Here is an 18,385-nt window from a genome sequence, read left to right as displayed (position 1 = left end):
AATTGTAGTATTTAAAGTATAGACAGGAGGACCTGAAGTCCTATGTAAGCCTGGCCTATCTAGTGAGACACCACTTGTTACTTGCATATTTTCCCCCTTTTATTAATATTCATAATTTTCAAATATGAAAATGTACGAAAGTATAAATATCTGTTCTAATACATAAGTATAGAAACTAGAAAGTGAATTAATAACATCCTTACTATTACAGTGACAATTATGACTCCTTTAGTGTGTTTTGTGACATACTGTTTAGTTTGTGTCTTTACTACATTACTATTAATTAGTGACAATTACTAATTTTTCAGTCATAAATTTCAGTAAGCCAAAAGATTGATTCAGTTTGTATTAGGACCAAGAAAAGGAATCAGTCAGAAAAGAGCTTGCTGTACCAAGAGGATTTGAATTTGGATCCCTAGCACTTCTTAAAAGCCAAGCATAGGACTGGTCACATGTCTGATCTCAGTGCTAGGATGGAGGAAACAGGACAGGGAGATAGGAGGATCCCCAGAGCTCACAGGCCAGCTAGTCTAGCTGAACCCATAAGCTCCATATATTAGAGAACTACTGAAGAAAACTGTTGGAATTTTTCTCTAGCATCCACATGAATACACACACACACCCCCAAATACAAGTAAAATAAAGAAAATAAAGATTGAATTTTATCTTATTTTACCATTTCCTGTCTTCCAAGCTCAAAGTGTTAATCTTCTTATCTTAATGTTTCTTGCTGTCTTTTGTTGTAATTCATAGAAGTTTAAGTTTCTATAAACATTCTGGATTTATAAGAACCATAAAACAGTATTTCTAAATTTTTATCTTGAAATGTGGAGTTTCTTAAAATAAGTTTAAAACAACCAGGCAAACTATATAGAAAAAAAACCAATTCAGCCTTGGAAATTAGCTGGAGTGGTCATCTAAATAGGATACCTGTTTTACAAATTATGGCTCCCTGCTTTCTACAGACTTATCTTGGAAACTCATTTGGGTGTTCTGCTCCCAGAGAAAAATTTAATTAACTTAATTTGTTGCTTAAAATTTATTTCATATTCAGTGCAGAGTATAATTTATGTGGTTCAAAGAGAAATTTCCTAGGAGAGATGTCACAATTTATTTTTAGTGACACTACACTGCCATGAAATGACTGCATGCAACTCTCTCTGCAGGCTTGCTTGGGTTTGATCTATACTGTGTACGTGGACAGCCTGAGTGTCTCTTTGGAAAGTCTCATTGCAAATCTTTGTGCTTGCCTTGTCCCAGCTGCTGGAGGGTCTCAGGTAAATAGAATGAAAGGCAGATAAACTGTTTTGTGTGGTTTTGCTTTTTTCCCTCCAGTGACTTAATTTATGAATAAAGAGAAAGAAGTCTTTAACATACATTTATTTTACAGAGGATCCTACTTTAGTTAAACCTTGTCTCTATGGTGTGCCTTCCAGACACCTACAATTCCATTCTGAAGTCAAGAGGCTGATTCCAAGGCTGGAGAGATGGCCCAGTGCTTAAAAGAATATGTTACTCTTCCCAAGAACCAGAGTTTGATTCCCAGCACCCATCAGGTGGTTCATAATTGCCTGTAAGCCCAGCTCCAGTGGAATCTAACCTCTGTGGGCTCTTGCATTCATGTGCATATACCATACACACACACACACAATCAAAATAATAAAACTAAATATTTTTTAAAAGAGTGATTTCAAGACTGAGTTCCCCTTTTACATAGCATAATTAGCAGGCATATTTGATATAACTTCAACTCTACTTTTTAACTTTTTGGACATACCTTTCTTTAGATAGAATTTTTCAGTATGTTTTTGGTATTTTATTATTTCTGTATGTAGTTATACCTCAGTTTTATTAAGTAAAAAATTTGACCAAAATTAGGAGACAACATTAAGAAAACTCTCTTTATAACATTGTGACTGTTTTTAAAATAGATTTTTTAAAAAATTTTCTATATCTTGACATTAAAAAAAAGTCTCTGAAGCAGGAGAATAAGGATCTTTGCTTTTATGATTTACTTGTTTTAGGACATCTGTTTTTTTAAAAAGAATTGGAACTATGGATTTGACTCTGGTGAGAAGCACGTACTCATCACGTATAAGGCCTTGCAATCAATCTCCAGTACTGAATAGAGCAAAACAGAAAACTTTGCTCCTTAAACCTAAAAAACAACTAGTTGGCCATGTATTTTGTTTCTTATGTAATATCGAGGAAGAAAGACAACCCTCTGAAAAATCACACTGTATTTCAGACCATCAAAAAAGAAGAATTTTTGAAGTTTCATGTATATTTTTAATTTATGTGTGTGCACATGTGCACACATGCTGATATCCCAGGAACTCAGAGGCAGCAGATCCCCTAGAGTTAAGAGTTACAGATGGTTGGAACCTCTTGACATGGATGCTGGAAAGTAAGCTTTGATCCTCTGAAAGAGCAGCAAGTTCTCTTAACCATTGAGCCATCTCTCCAGCTCCCCAAAATGTTAAATTTTAAAAAGATGTCACATAGAGAGAAATTACCATTTTCAATTCTTCCCTTTCCCAATGTCTTTTGTCTTAAATTATCCTCTCTCTCTCTACCTCTTCTTTTCTCTCCCCCTTTTTCTCCCCACTTCTTTCTCCATCCTGTTCCAAGGACAGAATCTCAAAGGTGGTCTTGGTAATCTTCAGGGCTGCCCTTCATCAAATAAGCAAATGGTCCTGTGGGCCTTCAAAAATGCAAATAGTTTCTGATGTGAACATGTTTTTAGTCAGTTATAATTATCAGTGATTTTTGTGTCTCATCTACTTAATTTTCAACTTTTATGGGCTGCATTTTCTGATATTTTGAGTTGTACATAGTGTAACTTATATGTTTTAGGTTATATGTTATCGCTTCATATTGTCTCATGACTTTTTATATGTTTTTTTTTTTTTTTTTTCCATTCTGCAGAAGCTATTTTCCTTGGGTGCAGGAGACAGACAGCTGATTCAGACTCCTTTGCATGACAGTCTTCCTGTCACAGGCACTAGTGTGGCTCTTTTATTTCAGCAATTAGGTATGTCTTATCCTGGCTTTTTAAATATGTTCTTACAAAAACCTATGGATGGCAAAAAAGATTTAAGTTATTATCATCTGACATGATAAAGAAAACAATGAAACCACTTATTATCTGTTCTAGCTTAGCTGTGTCAGAAAGAGAGAAGAATGGAGCAAGCTTCCTGAGGGACTTAACTTTTGTATCACCCCACTGACATAGTTTGGTCATTTGAGAGCAACTTAACAGCAAAGAAAAGAGATAGAGGAAGGATTCTTAGCATTTACTGATTGGTCTGATTATAATGAGGCATGCAACTTAAGGATGGAGATAGGCACATCAGAAATTCCAGCTTGTTAAAAAATTGCCTGACTACATATTTGAAGACATATTGAGTAACTGGAATATTGTTCTTTACTAATGAAATGAAAAGATTCCTTGGACTATAGTTTGTTTGCTTTTTAAAGTTAAGTTCATTTTTAGGGACGTATTTACCCAAGGAAAATGATAATACAAAGCCATAAAATATTTGCACATGAATGTCCATTGTCATTTTATGATAGTAAAACTGCTTTATGAAAACAGTCTTAGTGTTCACTAAGGGTAATAAAAAAGTATTAATAGAAACACAGTAAATTCTGTGGTCTATCCATGTGATGGCATATACAATATATAACAATTAACTTAAAAATAATTGTGCTGAATGAAAACCATCACATGAAAAGAATGCATAATTTATGATTCAGTTTCTTTTTTTACTTAAATTAGAAACAATCTTATATATCAATCCCAATTCTCTCTCCCTCCCATTCTCCCATGCCCTCACCAACTCCCATCCCATTCCCTCCCTCTTCTGCTCCATAGAAAGGGTGAGGCCTGAGCTGGGGAGTTGGCTCAGAGGTTAAGGACATTGACTGCTCTTCAAGATGGACCTGAGTTAATTACCAGCAACCATATGGTGGCTCACAACCATCTGTAATGAGATCTGGTACCCTCTTCTGGCATGCAGGCATACATGCAGACAGAACACTGTGTACATAATAAACAAACAAATGTATTTATTTTTAAACAAATCTAAAAAAGAAAAGGAAAAGAAACCCTTTTTTGTGTTTTGTTTTGTTTTTTAAAGGTGAGGTCTTCTATGGGGGAATCATCAAATTCTGTCACATCATTTGGGGGCAGGCCCTAGCCCCCCCACCCCCGTGTGTCTAGACTGAGAGAGTATTCCTATATGGGGAGTGGACTCCCAGTGTCCATTCGTACACTAGCTATGAATGTTGTTCCATTACCAAGGGCCCCATAGACTGCCTAGGCCTCCTAACTGTCACCCACTTCAGGGGGCCTGATTCCGTCCTATACTGATTTCCAAGTTGTTAGTGGTATCCATGAACTCCCCCTTGTTCAGGTCAGCTGTTTCTATGGGTTTCCCATAGAAACCCAGCATGGTCTTAACCCCTTTGCTCATCACTCACTCCTTCCTCTTTTTCAGCCTTTGCAAGCCAACTGCAATAATTTGAGTCTCATATTGGTATGCCAAATTGTAGTTGTTTTTTTACTCTTTGGAGACCTGCCACCCAGCTCCCAAATAAATACATAGAGACCTAATCTTACTTATGAATGCCCAGCCTTAGTTTGGTTTGCTTCTAGCCAGTTTTCCTAACTTAAATTATCCTCTTTTTTGTTTGTTTGTTTGTTTTTTATTTGTTTGTTTTTGTTTTTGAGACTGGGTTTCTCTGTGTAACAGTTCTGGTATCTTGTTTCTCTTTAACTATATTTTGCCTCTGGGTTTTTTACCTCTCTTTATTCTATATATCTTGCTTCCCTTCTTACGTTGTGGCTGAGTGACTGTCCCCTGATGTCTCCTCTTCTCCTTTTTTGCTTACTCTCCCTCGTTTTTCCCCTAGATTTCTTCTACATATCCTCTCATGCTAGCATCACCAATTTAGCTCTCCTCCCAAGCTATTTGTGTTTCAGCTCTTTATTAGACCAATCAGGTATTTTAGGCAGGCAAAGTAACACCGCTTTACAGAGTTAAACAAATGCAACATAGCCGAATGCCACACATGTTGGCATCATTAAATATTCCAAAGATTAAATAAATATAACACATCTTAATATTTCACAACAACAGAATCTCAAGAGAAAAGATAGAAAACCATTTGTGTAAGTCAGCATTCGGTGTGACAAAATACCTTCAGCCACAACAACTTAAAAAAAGAAAGGCTTATTTTAAGATATTTCACTCCATGGTTGGTTGGCTCCATTGCTATGATCCTATGGTAAGGCAACGGGAACTGTAGTGGACAGAAGATTAGGTGCTTACCTCATATAGTTATGTGTCAAAGAATAGCAAGAATGTATTCCTAGAAGTGGATCATTGGGCAGACATCCTCAAACATATGCCCTTCCACATCTTAGATAATATAACCTGCTACATATCTAGGCTATACAATGAAAACAGATAGCTAGCATAATATGTTAAGCTGAGGACCTTGTATGCAAAATAACATTAGATTAAATCAAGCACAAAAGATGATACAGTCAAGAATCACAGTTGTAGTATATAAGACATATTTGAGTAAATATAAAATGTTTGAGGCTACTGCTATCATAACACAATATAGAGTTTTCTTTGTAAGCAGAAAGAATACAGAATACAAACTATACTGTGGTATAGTAAATAACATAAACCAATTATATAGTCATTGATCACATTATTCACTGTACCTAATTGTTCTCTGCTTTCATATGACTAACAATAGTTTTGTTATGCCTACATTACCACAAATATGAAATGCATTGTACTATCATATTAGGACGGCCACATTGTCCAATTTTCACCTCTATTATATTGTGATTGTTGGTGGCTAAAGTGTCATCTTGAAACACAACTGTTTTAACATCAGACAAAGGAGAACAAAAACCAGTGTCAGCATCTTTAATGGGAATCTTGGAGATGAAGTAAAGAAGGTAGTAGTAAATATCCATACAACTCACATGATCAGTGAGTATCACATCACATGTGGAAGACATCACATTGAGGAAGACAGATGCCCATAGGTTGTGTAGGTTAAGGTGATCAATTATTTTCCTTTGGAGATTTTTAGAATATTCATTTTGTTTCTTTGTCATAGATAATCTGTGATTCGTGGCAATACAATACAGTTTGTTGTGTCAAGTAAGCCTTTGTTCTTTTTTTTCAGGAATTCAAAATGTCCTCAACCTCTTTTGTGCAGTCCTTACAGAAAATAAGGTTCTCTTCCACTCAGCAAGTTTCCAGAGACTTAGTGATGCCTGTAGAGCCCTGGAATCTTTAATGTTTCCTCTTAAATACAGGTAAAGTTTTTACTTGATAATTTTATTTATTCCCACATTATGCATTACTTGTTGATAAATCAAATTGCCATGACCCAATTGCTTTAAACTATGGAGGTTTGTATATGACGTTAGAGAGTCATGATTCTAATAAAATTTAGTCTAGAATTTGGGACTTTTCCAAGTTGTATATGACTGAGAGCTAATTAATTTAATGAAAAATATTTAATTTACTTTGAATAGTATTGCCAGCAATATTTAATTATCTTTCAATACTGATAAAATTCTTTAGTTAGTGCTATTTGATGCCAATGTATTAGTTTTTAGGAGCTATTGGAATTCTGTTAATGTAGGGTTTTCATCTGTTTTAGATAACTCTTAAATTATTTGTATGTAAATGATGTGATGTCACTTCACAATAACAGAAGATAGATGGTAAGTCAGTAGACATACGTGGCTATACATTGGTCATTGTCAAACCTAGATTAGACAGCTTCATTATACATTTCCCACTTCCTTTTAAGAGGTATATTAATTGTTTTCCATAATAAAAATTCAAATTATAAAAATTTAAACTGTGATGGCAGGTAGAATATTTTAACCTGGTTTAATTTTCTAATCATAATGTCCCAGAAACTTAAATTCATGAACAATAGATAGACTTTTAGATCACCTCTGGAATTTTCATAAAATTTTAAAATGTGTTTGTTGAATGTGAACATCAAACACAGTGTAATTTAGACAAGTCCTTACATTGCCTTGAGAATGGAGGTCCGTCAGCACTCCCCTCTGATATCAGGATTTTACATAATGTAAAGTGCTTTAAAAACAGCATGCATTTTAGGAGGAAGAAGTCAGACACTTATTGGGTTCCATTTACTTTGTGTTTTATCATCTATGATGATGATCCTATTTCCTTTTCTTTTTTTTTTCTTTTTTTTTTTTTTTGTGTTTGCGTGTGATCCTATCTTAAACATTGATATTTTTAAAATTATTCCTTTTAGAACTTTAGTGTTAACAATAATGCCAATAAAATTTAAGTTCTTCAGTGCTTTAAAAAAATTATTAGTTCTTTGAATTCATATTTGACCATATCCCCACCCCTTACCACTTTCCAGATCCCCTCTCCTTCCCTACCCATCCAATTTTGTATCCTTAAATATAAATAAATAAAACTTTCAAGGCCAATTTGTGCTACCCAAATAATCTTGGATGTGTAGTCTTCCACTGGAGTATGGTAGACTTACCAGGTGCAGTTACAGAGAAAACCACCTCTTCATTTCCTGTCAGCTAACAATGTTATTATCTCCACAGCTAGAGGTAGGATGGAATGCATGGTTCCCATCTCCAGGCCAGATTTGGCCTGGTTTGGGCTTACACAAACTTTATTCATGCTGTCACAACTACTGTGAATTCTTATGTAGACCTATCCCTGCTTGGCCTAGAACTTAGTATATAGACCTAGCCAGCCATGAATTCATAGAGGTCAACCTATCTCTGCCTTCCAAATACGAGGCTTAAAAGCTGGCACCACACCAGCCTACTTGATAATTTCTAAATATAAATAAATTTAAAATCAGACCAAAAATAAATTAATAAAACAACACAGAGTTGGCAGATAAGGAGGTGGGGCAGATCTGAAAGGAGTAGAGTACTGACTGCAATAGAAATACATTGTATGAAGTTCAAATAATTAATAAAAATAAAACAGTGTTACTAAAAAGTAAGTAAATAGTATTTATTATTTTACTAAACATTATATTAAATGAATATTATAATAAATTTTATTTATTAAAATAATTAAGAATTATAAAGAAGACAGAAAGCTGAGGTGGCATAGGGTGGTAAGGGGTTTATCTGGGAGAAGTTGGGAAGGAGTCAGTGACTATAATCAAAATACATGGTATGAAATTCTCAAATAAGTAATAAATACATGTTTATAGTTCAGACTGCATAGAAATAAAAGGAAATGTGTTCACATTTAAAGAAAATATAAATAAAATATTTTTATTTATTTATTTTTTTTTTTCAGTTATCCTTATATTCCCATTCTTCCGGCTCAGCTACTGGAAGTTTTGAGTTCTCCAACTCCTTTCATTATTGGAGTACACTCCATCTTTAAAACTGATGTTCATGAGCTTGTAAGTATCCAGTTCTTATATTTATGGTTGTGAGCCTAGCCTTTAATGGCTGAGCTATCCCTTCACTCCAGAAGTATCTAGTTCTAAAATGTCTAGATTTTGAGTCTTTCGTATTTGAGTGTTAGAAGGTTTCACATCATTATTGTTTTCAGATATGGTGCTTTTTTCATAGAAAAGATAGACTAGAAGTAAACCAATATCAAGAAGCCTAAGTGTATTTACTTTTGCAAGTATGAGAGTTTTTAAAGAATTTAATCATTCATATATTTATTTATGTATAAGATAGCTTTAGACAGGGGAGATGGCTGAGGGTAAAAATGCTTGACCTGAGTTCATTGCAGTGATGTTTGGAATTCCAGCACTCCTAGCAGAGCTAGGAAAGTCACCTGGAAGGCTCTAGGTCAGCTATCCTGTTGTGAGCAATGTTGCAGAAATAAGAGAAACCATGCCTCAAACAAGGAGGAAGGGATGAATCAACTCCTAAAGTTGTCTTCTGATCTCTATACATGTACCATGGCATGTGTGCCCCCCCATCTCTCTTACAAACATTGATTAATTAATTAACCAACCAACTAAACAAAAAAAAAAAAAAAAAAAAAAAAAAAAAAAAAAAAAAAACAAGACAGGGTCTTGCTGTATGGCCTAGGCTAGCCTCTAACTCCTGAGCTTACAACAGTCCTTCAGCTTACAGTCTTCTGAATAAGTGGTGACATGTGCCACTGTGACTCACTTTAAAATACCCTTGTATAGCAGATCATTTCTATCTTAATGTTGTCCTCATGTGAGAAACTCTATATTCCTGTAAATCAGTGGTTTTCAGTCTTCCTAATGCTGTGACCCATTAATATATTTCCTCATGTTGTGGTAACCCTCAACCATAAAATTATTTTCTTTGCCATTTCATAACTGTAATTTTGTTACTGTTATAAATCATAATATAAATACCCGTTTTCCAATGAGAAGCACTGCTGTAGATGATAAGAATTAACAATATATTTTTTATTCATAATTTTCTTACTAATTCTTAATTATTAGTGTTTTCAAATGAGACCTGCCAATATAGACTTCCTGAAAACTAACTAGCAAGAGTAAAATGGTTTGCAGAGAGTTTAAATTATGTAGAACTCAATTTCAATATGAGCCCCCAAAATATTCCTAATCCATGTGGATAAAGAAAAGCTAAGGTGAGTTCAAGAATAGTGTGTTTGCTCCTAATAGAATTGTAGCAGTTTACATCAGAGGACGTCAGAATCAAAAGTTTACAGACTGCAGTTCTTTGAAGAAATTGTCTCAAGTGATAATTTGGTACTACTTAATAGCTACAGATTACTATTTAAGGACTATCACATAGAGGAAGGAAAAGGTGGTGGCTTGTAGCTATAAAACATTCAAGTAGCATCGGTAGATTTATGAATACAGAAACAAATTTCTCTTGGGTATGTTTCCAGATGTGAGAGCTGACAAGTAATAGACTGGGACTTCTAACATGAGATGGGGAGTATACTCTGAAGCATGATGACTGAAGTGTAGGAAGCAGATTATGTGGCACTTTTCAGGGAATATAAGAAAATTTCTTTACCAAAAGGATTTGGTTGTACAACATCTGTAATCCACAAGACTTTGTAATGCTGTTTCTGTTCGAAATGCCAGCAAAGAAGGAAGTTTTGGTGGTCCTTATACAGCAACTGCAGCTAGAACCATATCACAGAAGTCGTTGACACTGTTGTAGAGTAGACAAGACCCCCAGACATGTATACAATTAAATACTGTATTTAATATCTAGTTCTGCTTAACTTCAGTATCATATAAACATGTGTAAGCTACTAAATATGTTTATTAAAATTAGGTATCATACAGTATGTAAATTATCTTATTACTACTAAATAGATAGGACAAACCAAATGTTGCCAGTTGAAGATTTCATAATTTAATGAATAAATTAGAATGAATTGTAATCACATCATCAAAATATTTATGTAAGTTATTCATGCTTATGTAAGTTGATTTTTTTTTAATTTTTTTTTTATTTTACATGTCGATCCCAGCTCCCCTCCCTTCTTCCCTCCCTCCCTCCCTACGACCCTCTCTGCCCCCTCACATGCACCATGACCACCCTCCCCTCCCATCCCCACCCCAATTCCACATGTAGGGCTATGCCATCCAGGTGGGGTCATGTAGATCTGTCAAGTCATTTGAAGTAGGGACTATGACTTCTCTCCTGTCTCTAGGTTAAGGCAGTATCCCTCCATGGGGGATGTGTCCACAAGGTCCTTTTGTGCACCAGGAATACATCCTGGTTCCACTGTCTCAGGTCCCTTAGACTGCTCAGTCCTTCTGGCTGAGACCCATACTTAGGGGGCCTGAGACAGTCCCATACTGCATTCCCAGCTATCAATCTGGGGGCCCATTAACTCCTCCTTGTTCAAGTCAGCTGTTTGTATGTGTTTCTGCAACCTGGTCTTGTCCTCTCCCTCTGCATCTAGATTCTAGTTCAACTCAGTGTTTAGGTATGGGTGTTTGATTCTGTTTCCAACAGGTACTAGATGAGGGCTCCATGATGGTGGATAAGTTAGTTGATGATCTCACTATCTGGGAAGGGCATTTATGGTAGCCTTTCCACTGTTGCTGTTAGTTGGCAGCAGTCTTGTAGGTCTCTAGACCTTTCTTTAGGTTCAGATTTCTCTTCAAACCAATAATGGCTCCCTATTTATGTTCTCCCCCCCCCTCTCTCCCCTGTTTTCTATTCCTACCCTGACTCAATCTTCCTAGTCACACATGTTTTCCTTTCCTCCCCTTCTCTTTCTCCTACTTCTCTCTCCATTAACTGCCTCCACACACTTCCCATGTGCTCTGGAGGGACAAGTCCCTTTCCCCCTTCTGTGAGGAACCTTATATGAATCTCTTAGAATACACCTTGTATCCTAGTTCCTATGGCAGTGTGAATTATAGGCTGGTGATCCTTTGCTCTAGGTCTAAAATCCATATATGAGCGAGTACATGCCATGTTCCTCTTCTTGTGACTGGGTTACCTCATTCAGGATGGTTTCTTCAAGTGCCATCCACTTGCCTGCGAATTTCAAGATTCCATTATATTTTTCTGAGGAGTAGTATTCCATTGTCTAGATGTGCCATGTCTTCTTTATCCATTCTTCAGTTGAGGGGCATCTAGGTTGCTTCCAGGTTCTTGCTATTACAAATATTGCTGCTATATGAACAGTGTTGAACAGATGTCTTTGTTGCATGGATGTGGATCATTTGGGTATATGCCTAGGAGGGGGATTGCTGAATCTTGTGGAAAACTAATTCCCATTTTCCTGAGGAACCGCCATACTGATCTCCAAAATGGCTGTATGAGTTTGCACTCCCACCAGCAGTGGAGGAGTGTTCCCTTTCTCCACATCCTCTCCAGCATTGAGTTGTCATTGGTGTTTCTAATTTTAGCCATTCTGACAGGAGTAAGATGGTATCTCAAAGTTGTTTTGATTTGCATTTCCCTGATAGCTAAGGATGTGGAGCATTTTCTTAAGTGTCTTTCAGCCTTTTTGATTTCCTCTATTGAGAAGTCTTTCTTCAGTTCTGTACGCCATTTTTTAATAGGGTTATTTGGTGTTTTGTTGACTACTTTCTTGAGTTCTTTGTATATTTTGGAGATCAGCCCTTTGTCAGATGTAGGATTGGTGAAAACCTTTTCCCGGTCTGTGGGCTGCCGTTTGGTCTTGTCTACTGTGTCCTTTGCCTTACAGAAGCTTCGAAGTTTGAAGAGGTCCCATTTATTAATTGTCGATCTCAGTGTCTGTGCTACTGGAGTTAAGTTCAGGAAGTGATCTCCTATACCAATTTATTCAAGGGTACCTCCTACTCTCTCACAATTCAGTGTGGCTGGATTGATGTTGAGTTCTTTGATCCATTTAGACTTGAGTTTTATGCATCGTGACAGACTTGGGTCTATCTGCAGTCTTCTACCCACCCTCATCCAATTGTGCCAGCACCAATTTGTTGAAGATGCTGTCCTCGCACCATTGTATAATTTTAGCTGTTTTGTCGAAAATCAGGTGTTCATAGGTGTGTGGGTTTATATCAGGATTTTCAATTTGATTCCTTTGGGTCTACCTGTCTATTTTTGTGCCAGTACCAGGCTGTTTTCAGGACTATAGCTCTATAGTAGCACTTAATGTTGGAGATGGTGATGCCTCCCGATGTTCCTTTATTGTACAGGATTGTTTGGGCTATCCTGGGTTTTTTGTTTTTCCATATAAAGTTGATTATTATCCTTTCAAGGTCGGTGAAGAATTGTGGTGGGATTTTAATGGGGATTGCATTGAATCTATAGATTGCTTTTGGCAAGATTGCCATTTTTACTATGTTTACCTACCTATTCAAGAGCATGGAAGATCTTTCCATTTTCTGGTATCTTCTTTAATTTCTTTCTTTAAAGCCACAAAGTGCTTATTATATAGGTCTTTCACTTGTTTGGTAAGCGTTACCCCAAGGTACTTTATGTTGTTTGGGGCTATTGTAAAAGGTGATGTTTCTGTGATTTCTTTCTCAGCCCCTTTGTCATCTGAATAAAGTAGAGCTACTGATTTTTTTGAGTTTACCTTGTATCCTGCTAGTTTGCTGAAGGTGTTTATCAGCTGAAGAAGTTCCCTGGTAGAGTTTATTGGGTCGCTTATGTAAACTGTCATATCATCTGCAAATAGAGACAGTTGACTTCTTCCTTTACATTTTTGATCCCCTTGATCTCTTTTTGTTGTCTTATAGCTTTAGCTAGAACTTCAAGTACAATATTGAAGAGATATGGAGAGAGAGGGCAGCCTTGTGTTTCTCCTGATTTTAGAGGAATCGCCTTAAGCTTCTCTCCATTCAGTTTGATGGTTGGTTTGCTGTATATTGCTCTTATTATGTTTAGGTATGTTCCTATTATCCCTGATCTCTCTAAGACGTTCATCATGAAAGGATTTTGAATTTTGTCAAAGGCTTTTTCAGCATCTAGGGAGATGATAATATGGTTTTTCTTTTTCAGTTTGTTTATATGGTGGAACACGTTGATAGATTTTCATATGTTTAACCATCCCTGCAATCCAGGGATGAAGCCTACTTGGTCGTGGTGGATAATTTCTCTGATGTATTCTTGGATTCAGTTTGCCAGTATTTTATTAAGTATTTTTGCATCGATGTTCATGAGGTATATTGGTCTGTAGTTTTCTTTCTTGGTTGTGTCTTTGTGTGGCTTGGGTACCAAGGTGATTGTAGCCTCATAAAAAGAGTTTGGTAATGAACCTTCTGTCTCTATTGTGTGGAACAATTTGAGGAGTATTGGTATTAGTTCTTCCTTGAATTTCTGATAGAATTCTGCACTGAAGCCTTCTGGCCCTGGGCTTTTTTTGGTTGGAAGGCTTTTAATGACTGCTTCTATTTCATTGCGGGTTATAGGTCTATTTAAGTTGTTTGTCTATTCTTGATTTAATTTTGGTAAGTGATAGTTATCTAGAAATTTGTCCATTTCCTTTGAATTTTCAAATTTTGTGGAATACAGGTTTTCAAATATGGTCTGAAAATTGTCTGGGCTTCCTCTGTGTCTGTTGTTATGTCCCCCTTTTCATTTCTGATTTTGTTAATTTGCATGTTCTCTCTCTGCTTTTTCATTAGTTTGGATAAGGTTTGTCTATCTTGTTGTTTTTCTCAAAAAAACAACTCTTCGTTGCATTAATTTTTTTGTATTGTTTTCCTGGTTTCTATTTTGTTGATTTCAGCCTCAAATTGATTATTTCCTGGCATCTACTCCTACGGGGTGAATTCGCTTCTCTCTGTTCTAAGGCTTTCAGTTGTGCTGTTAATTCTCTTATGTGACTATCCTCTGTTTTCTTCATATGGGCACTCAGTGCAATGATCTTCCCTTGTAGCACTGCTTTCAAGGTGTCCCATAAGTTCGGGTATGTTGTGTCTTCATTCTCGTTGAATATTAGAAAGTCCTTAATTTCTTTCTTTATTTCTTCTTTGACCCAGGAGTGGTGCAATTGCACATTGTTCAGTTTCCATGAGTTTGCAGGTTTTCTGCTATTTGTGTTGTTGTTGAATTCCAATTTTAAAGCATGGTATTCTGATAAGATACAGGGAACTATTCTAATTCTCTTGTATCTGTTGAGGTTTGCTATTCCGCCTAGTATGTGGTCAGTTTTAGAGAAGGTTCCATGCGAAGCGGAGAAGAAGGTATATTCTTTTGTGTTTGGATGGAATGTTGTATAGATGTCTGTTAACCCCAGTTGAGACATAACTTCTGTTAGTTCTTTTGTTTCTTTGTTAAGTTTCTGATTTGTGGTCCTGTCTAGTGGTGAGAGTGGTGTGTTGAAGTCTCCCACTATAAGTGTGTGAGGTTTTATGTGAGGTTTGAGTTATAGTAGCGTTTCTTTTACGAATGTGGGTGCCTTTGTATTTGGGGCATAGATGTTCAGAATTGAGACTTTGTATTGATGGATTTCTCCTGCGATGAATACGAAGTTTGAAGTCTTACTTGTTCGATATTAGGATAGCCTCACCTGCTTGCTTCTTGGGTCCATTTAATTGGAGGATCTTTTCCCAACCCTTTACCCTGAGGTAATGTCTGTCTTTGAAGCTTAGATGTGTTTCTTGTGTGCAGCCGAAGGATGGAATCTTTCTTTTTATCCATTCTGTTAGCTGGTGTCTTTTTATAGGTGAATTAAGACCATTAATATTGAGGATAAGTAAGGACCATTGATTATTGATGCTTGTTTGTTTTTGATTTGTTGTTGGCAGTGGAATTGTGAATATATTTGTCCTGCTTTATCCTTGGTTTCTGGTGTAGTGGGATTATCTGTTGCCTACATCTTTGTGGGTGTAGTTAACTTTCTTTGGTTGGAGTTTTCCTTCCAAAACTTTCTGTAGGGCAGGATTTGTAGATACGTATTGTGAAAATCTGGCTTTGTCATTAAATATCTTTGTTTTCTCCATCTATAGTGTTTGAGAGTTTTTCTGGGTATATTATCCTGGCCTGGCATCCATGGACTCTTAGTAGTTGTAGAGCATATATCCAGGACCTTCTGTCCTTGAGGGTTTCCATGGAAAAGTTGGGTGTAATTTTGATAGGTCTACCTTTATATGTTACCTGTCCTTTTAACTTTGATGCTCTTAATATTCTTTCTTTATTCTGTATGTTAGGTGTTTTGATTGTTATATGTCCAGGGGTCTTTTTTCTTTGGTCCAGTCTATTTGGTGTTCAGTATGTTTCTTGTACTTTGATGGGCATGTCCTTCTTCAGATTAGGAAAGTTTTCCTCGATGATTTTGTTGAATATGTTTTTGGCACCTTTGAGCTGGGCTTCCTCACATTCCTCTATGCCTATTATTCTTAGGTTTGTCCTTTTCACGATGTCCCACATTTCCTGGATGTTTTGTGTTAAGGATTTGTTGGATTTATGATTTTCTTTGGTTGATGAATCTATTTCCTCTAGTTTATCTTCTGTGCCTGAAATTCTCTCTTCCATCTCTTGAATTCTGTTGGTTATGCTTGCATCTGTAGTTCCTAATCGTTTGCCCAGTTTTTCTATTTCCAGCATTCCTTTGGTTTTTGTTGTCTTTATTTTCTCTATTTCAGTTTTCAAGCCTTGAACCGTTTCCTTCACCTACTTAATTGGTTTTTTTTTTTTTTTGGGGGGGGGGGGGCTTTCTGTACTTTCTTTACTTTCCTTAAGAAATTTGTTCATTTCTTCCACATTTTTGTTTTTTCTTCCATTTCTTTAAGGGATTTTCTCATATCTTCTTTGAGGGCCTCTGTCATTTTTATGACAATAATTTTTAAGTCATTCCCTTCTGCTTCATCTGCTTTGTTATGTTCCAGTCTAGTTGGTGTAGATTCCCTAGATTCTGGTGGTGTCATGCTTGTCTTTCTGTTGTTAGGTGTTTTCTTGTATTGCCATCTTCCCATAGCTTCTTCCAGTAGGTGTTGGTGGGGTCTCTCTCTCTCTCTATGGTACTTCCCCGGTGGGCTTAGGTGAGTCAGAGGTTCGATGGCTGTAGCCCTGGGTGGTCCAAGCTCTCTAGGAGGTCTCTCCATAGGCAGGGGCCCAGCAATAGGGGTCAGCGATCAGGGTCCAGCAGAAGACTGGCAATAGGGGTCAAAGATCCTGAAGGCTGGGAGTCAGGATGTTCCTTGTACCTATAGGAAGATCTAGCCTGAGCCTGGCACTCTGCAGCTGAGGCCTCTTTAGCAAAGTCCCTGAGATGGGGGTCAAGAATACTGCTGGAAGGAACTCAGAGGGTCCCGCAGAGATAGGTGGGGCCTGGAACTCTAGTAGAGGACCGGTGGTGGGGGTCAGAGACCAGGCAGGTGGAATTTATGGGTGGTCCCGCGAGGATAGGCAGGTCTCCTGTGTTCAGAGCTGCTCCCAGAGGTTCCCTGAAGGTGTCTGGATTGTTGCCTCCACCCTCTGTCCCAGTGCTCTACCAGAGCAGTGGTCTGGGCAGGGTCCAGCACAGAGTAGGGGGAGAGTAGGCTCTCGGTGAGGGTGGGTGGGGGTGTTATCAGAGCTCCAAGAGCGCTCTCGATGGGGACAGGACACAGGGGCAGGGGAATCCGGTGCCAACCTAGGGAACTCCCGGGGAATGGTGTAGGAGTGAGTCCACCCAAATTGGTCCCAGACTCACCTCTATGTAAGTTGATTTTAAATGTCATCTTTTAAACACTACAGATGAGGTTTGGGGCCTTGATTTTGTCTGTTTTAGTCTTGGTTTTGAGAGAGGGTCTAATGTATCACAGGCTGATCATAAACCTAAACTTATTACATAGCTGAGGATGGACTTGAACTCATACTTCTGCCCACCAAGTGCAGAATTGTAGGTGTGCATCACTATTCCAAGCCTGGTTTTGTATCTAGACAGTAATTTTTGTTACATAATGCTTTATTTATTGATTTTTATACAGTCCAAATGAAATAGCTCAGTTAACATGGAATTTTATTAACACATAGCACTTCATAGAAATTCTCCCATGTGCCTGAGTAGTTTGCTCCATGACATCATTTACCATCCAATCCTCCTTCCATCCTGCTTTTCTATTACAATTCTCTCAGGTAGTGTCCTCATCTGGATGATTAATGCTTGACTGCTCAAATTCATTGTTTTTCCCTATGGAAAGAAGAGAGAAATAGAAGATCCCTACAGCACTGCTGTCTTGAAGAGCCAAAGAGCACATATCATTTTTCATCCTTCAGTGGCAAACTTGTTCTCACATACTGTACCTAATTTCACAGGAAGTTGGGAAATGTAAAGTAATGGGAATTTCTAAATGTAGAACTCTTACTGTGGTAGCCAAGAACCTCCTTCTCAACTGGTCTTTCTGTTTGAGTTAGCCAGTTCATTTGTTTAACAAGAAATATGCTTTATGAATTATAGTTAATTTTAAAATCTTTTTCAGTTAGATGTAATCATAGCGGATTTGGATGGAGGAACCATTAAAATCCCTGAATGCATTCACCTCTCCTCTCTCCCGGAGCCACTCCTTCACCAGACTCAAGCAGCACTTTCTTTGGTATGTTTCTTTGTTCATGGTCATTGGTCTTTATTTAAACCTGAAACTAACTGGGATTTAAAAAAAAAAACACTGCCTGTAATTATATGTGTGTGTGTGTGTGTATGTGTGTGTGTGTATGCATGTTTACACATATATACATATGTTGAGATATTTCTGTTACTGTGTTGGTTTGGCACTTGTATTGTAAACACGGCTGACCTTGATCCCACTTGCTTCTACCTCCCAAAGTGTTGGGATTAAAGGTATATGCTACCATACACTGTTACAGATGTAATTATCTTAGTCCTGTATTTGAGACAAATATAGTTTTTTATATTCTTTAGAAGAGAATCATTTATTTACTATGTAGTTATATTTGCTTCTTGTTTGG

The 18,385-nt window shown here is 37.1% G+C and overlaps 1 protein-coding gene across 4 annotated transcripts in view; it reads left to right on the top strand.

Annotated features, from left to right (window-relative positions):
• Sbf2 (SET binding factor 2) overlaps nt 1–18,385 on the top strand; it is a 319,861-nt gene that overhangs the window by 139,989 nt on the left and 161,487 nt on the right. For all 4 annotated transcript variants that reach the window (XM_051192671.1, XM_051192670.1, XM_051192673.1 and 1 more), the window contains exons 5-9: nt 1,167–1,277; nt 2,929–3,034; nt 6,217–6,349; nt 8,361–8,469; nt 17,899–18,012. In XM_051192671.1, coding sequence (XP_051048628.1) covers nt 1,167–1,277; nt 2,929–3,034; nt 6,217–6,349; nt 8,361–8,469; nt 17,899–18,012 — 573 coding nt within the window. The remainder of the gene's footprint in view (nt 1–1,166; nt 1,278–2,928; nt 3,035–6,216; nt 6,350–8,360; nt 8,470–17,898; nt 18,013–18,385) is intronic.

Source organism: Phodopus roborovskii, unplaced genomic scaffold (genome assembly GCF_943737965.1).
Source record: "Phodopus roborovskii unplaced genomic scaffold, PHOROB, whole genome shotgun sequence".
In the NCBI taxonomy this organism is placed as follows: domain Eukaryota; kingdom Metazoa; phylum Chordata; class Mammalia; order Rodentia; family Cricetidae; genus Phodopus; species Phodopus roborovskii.
This window is presented reverse-complemented; position numbering and strand designations above follow the sequence as displayed.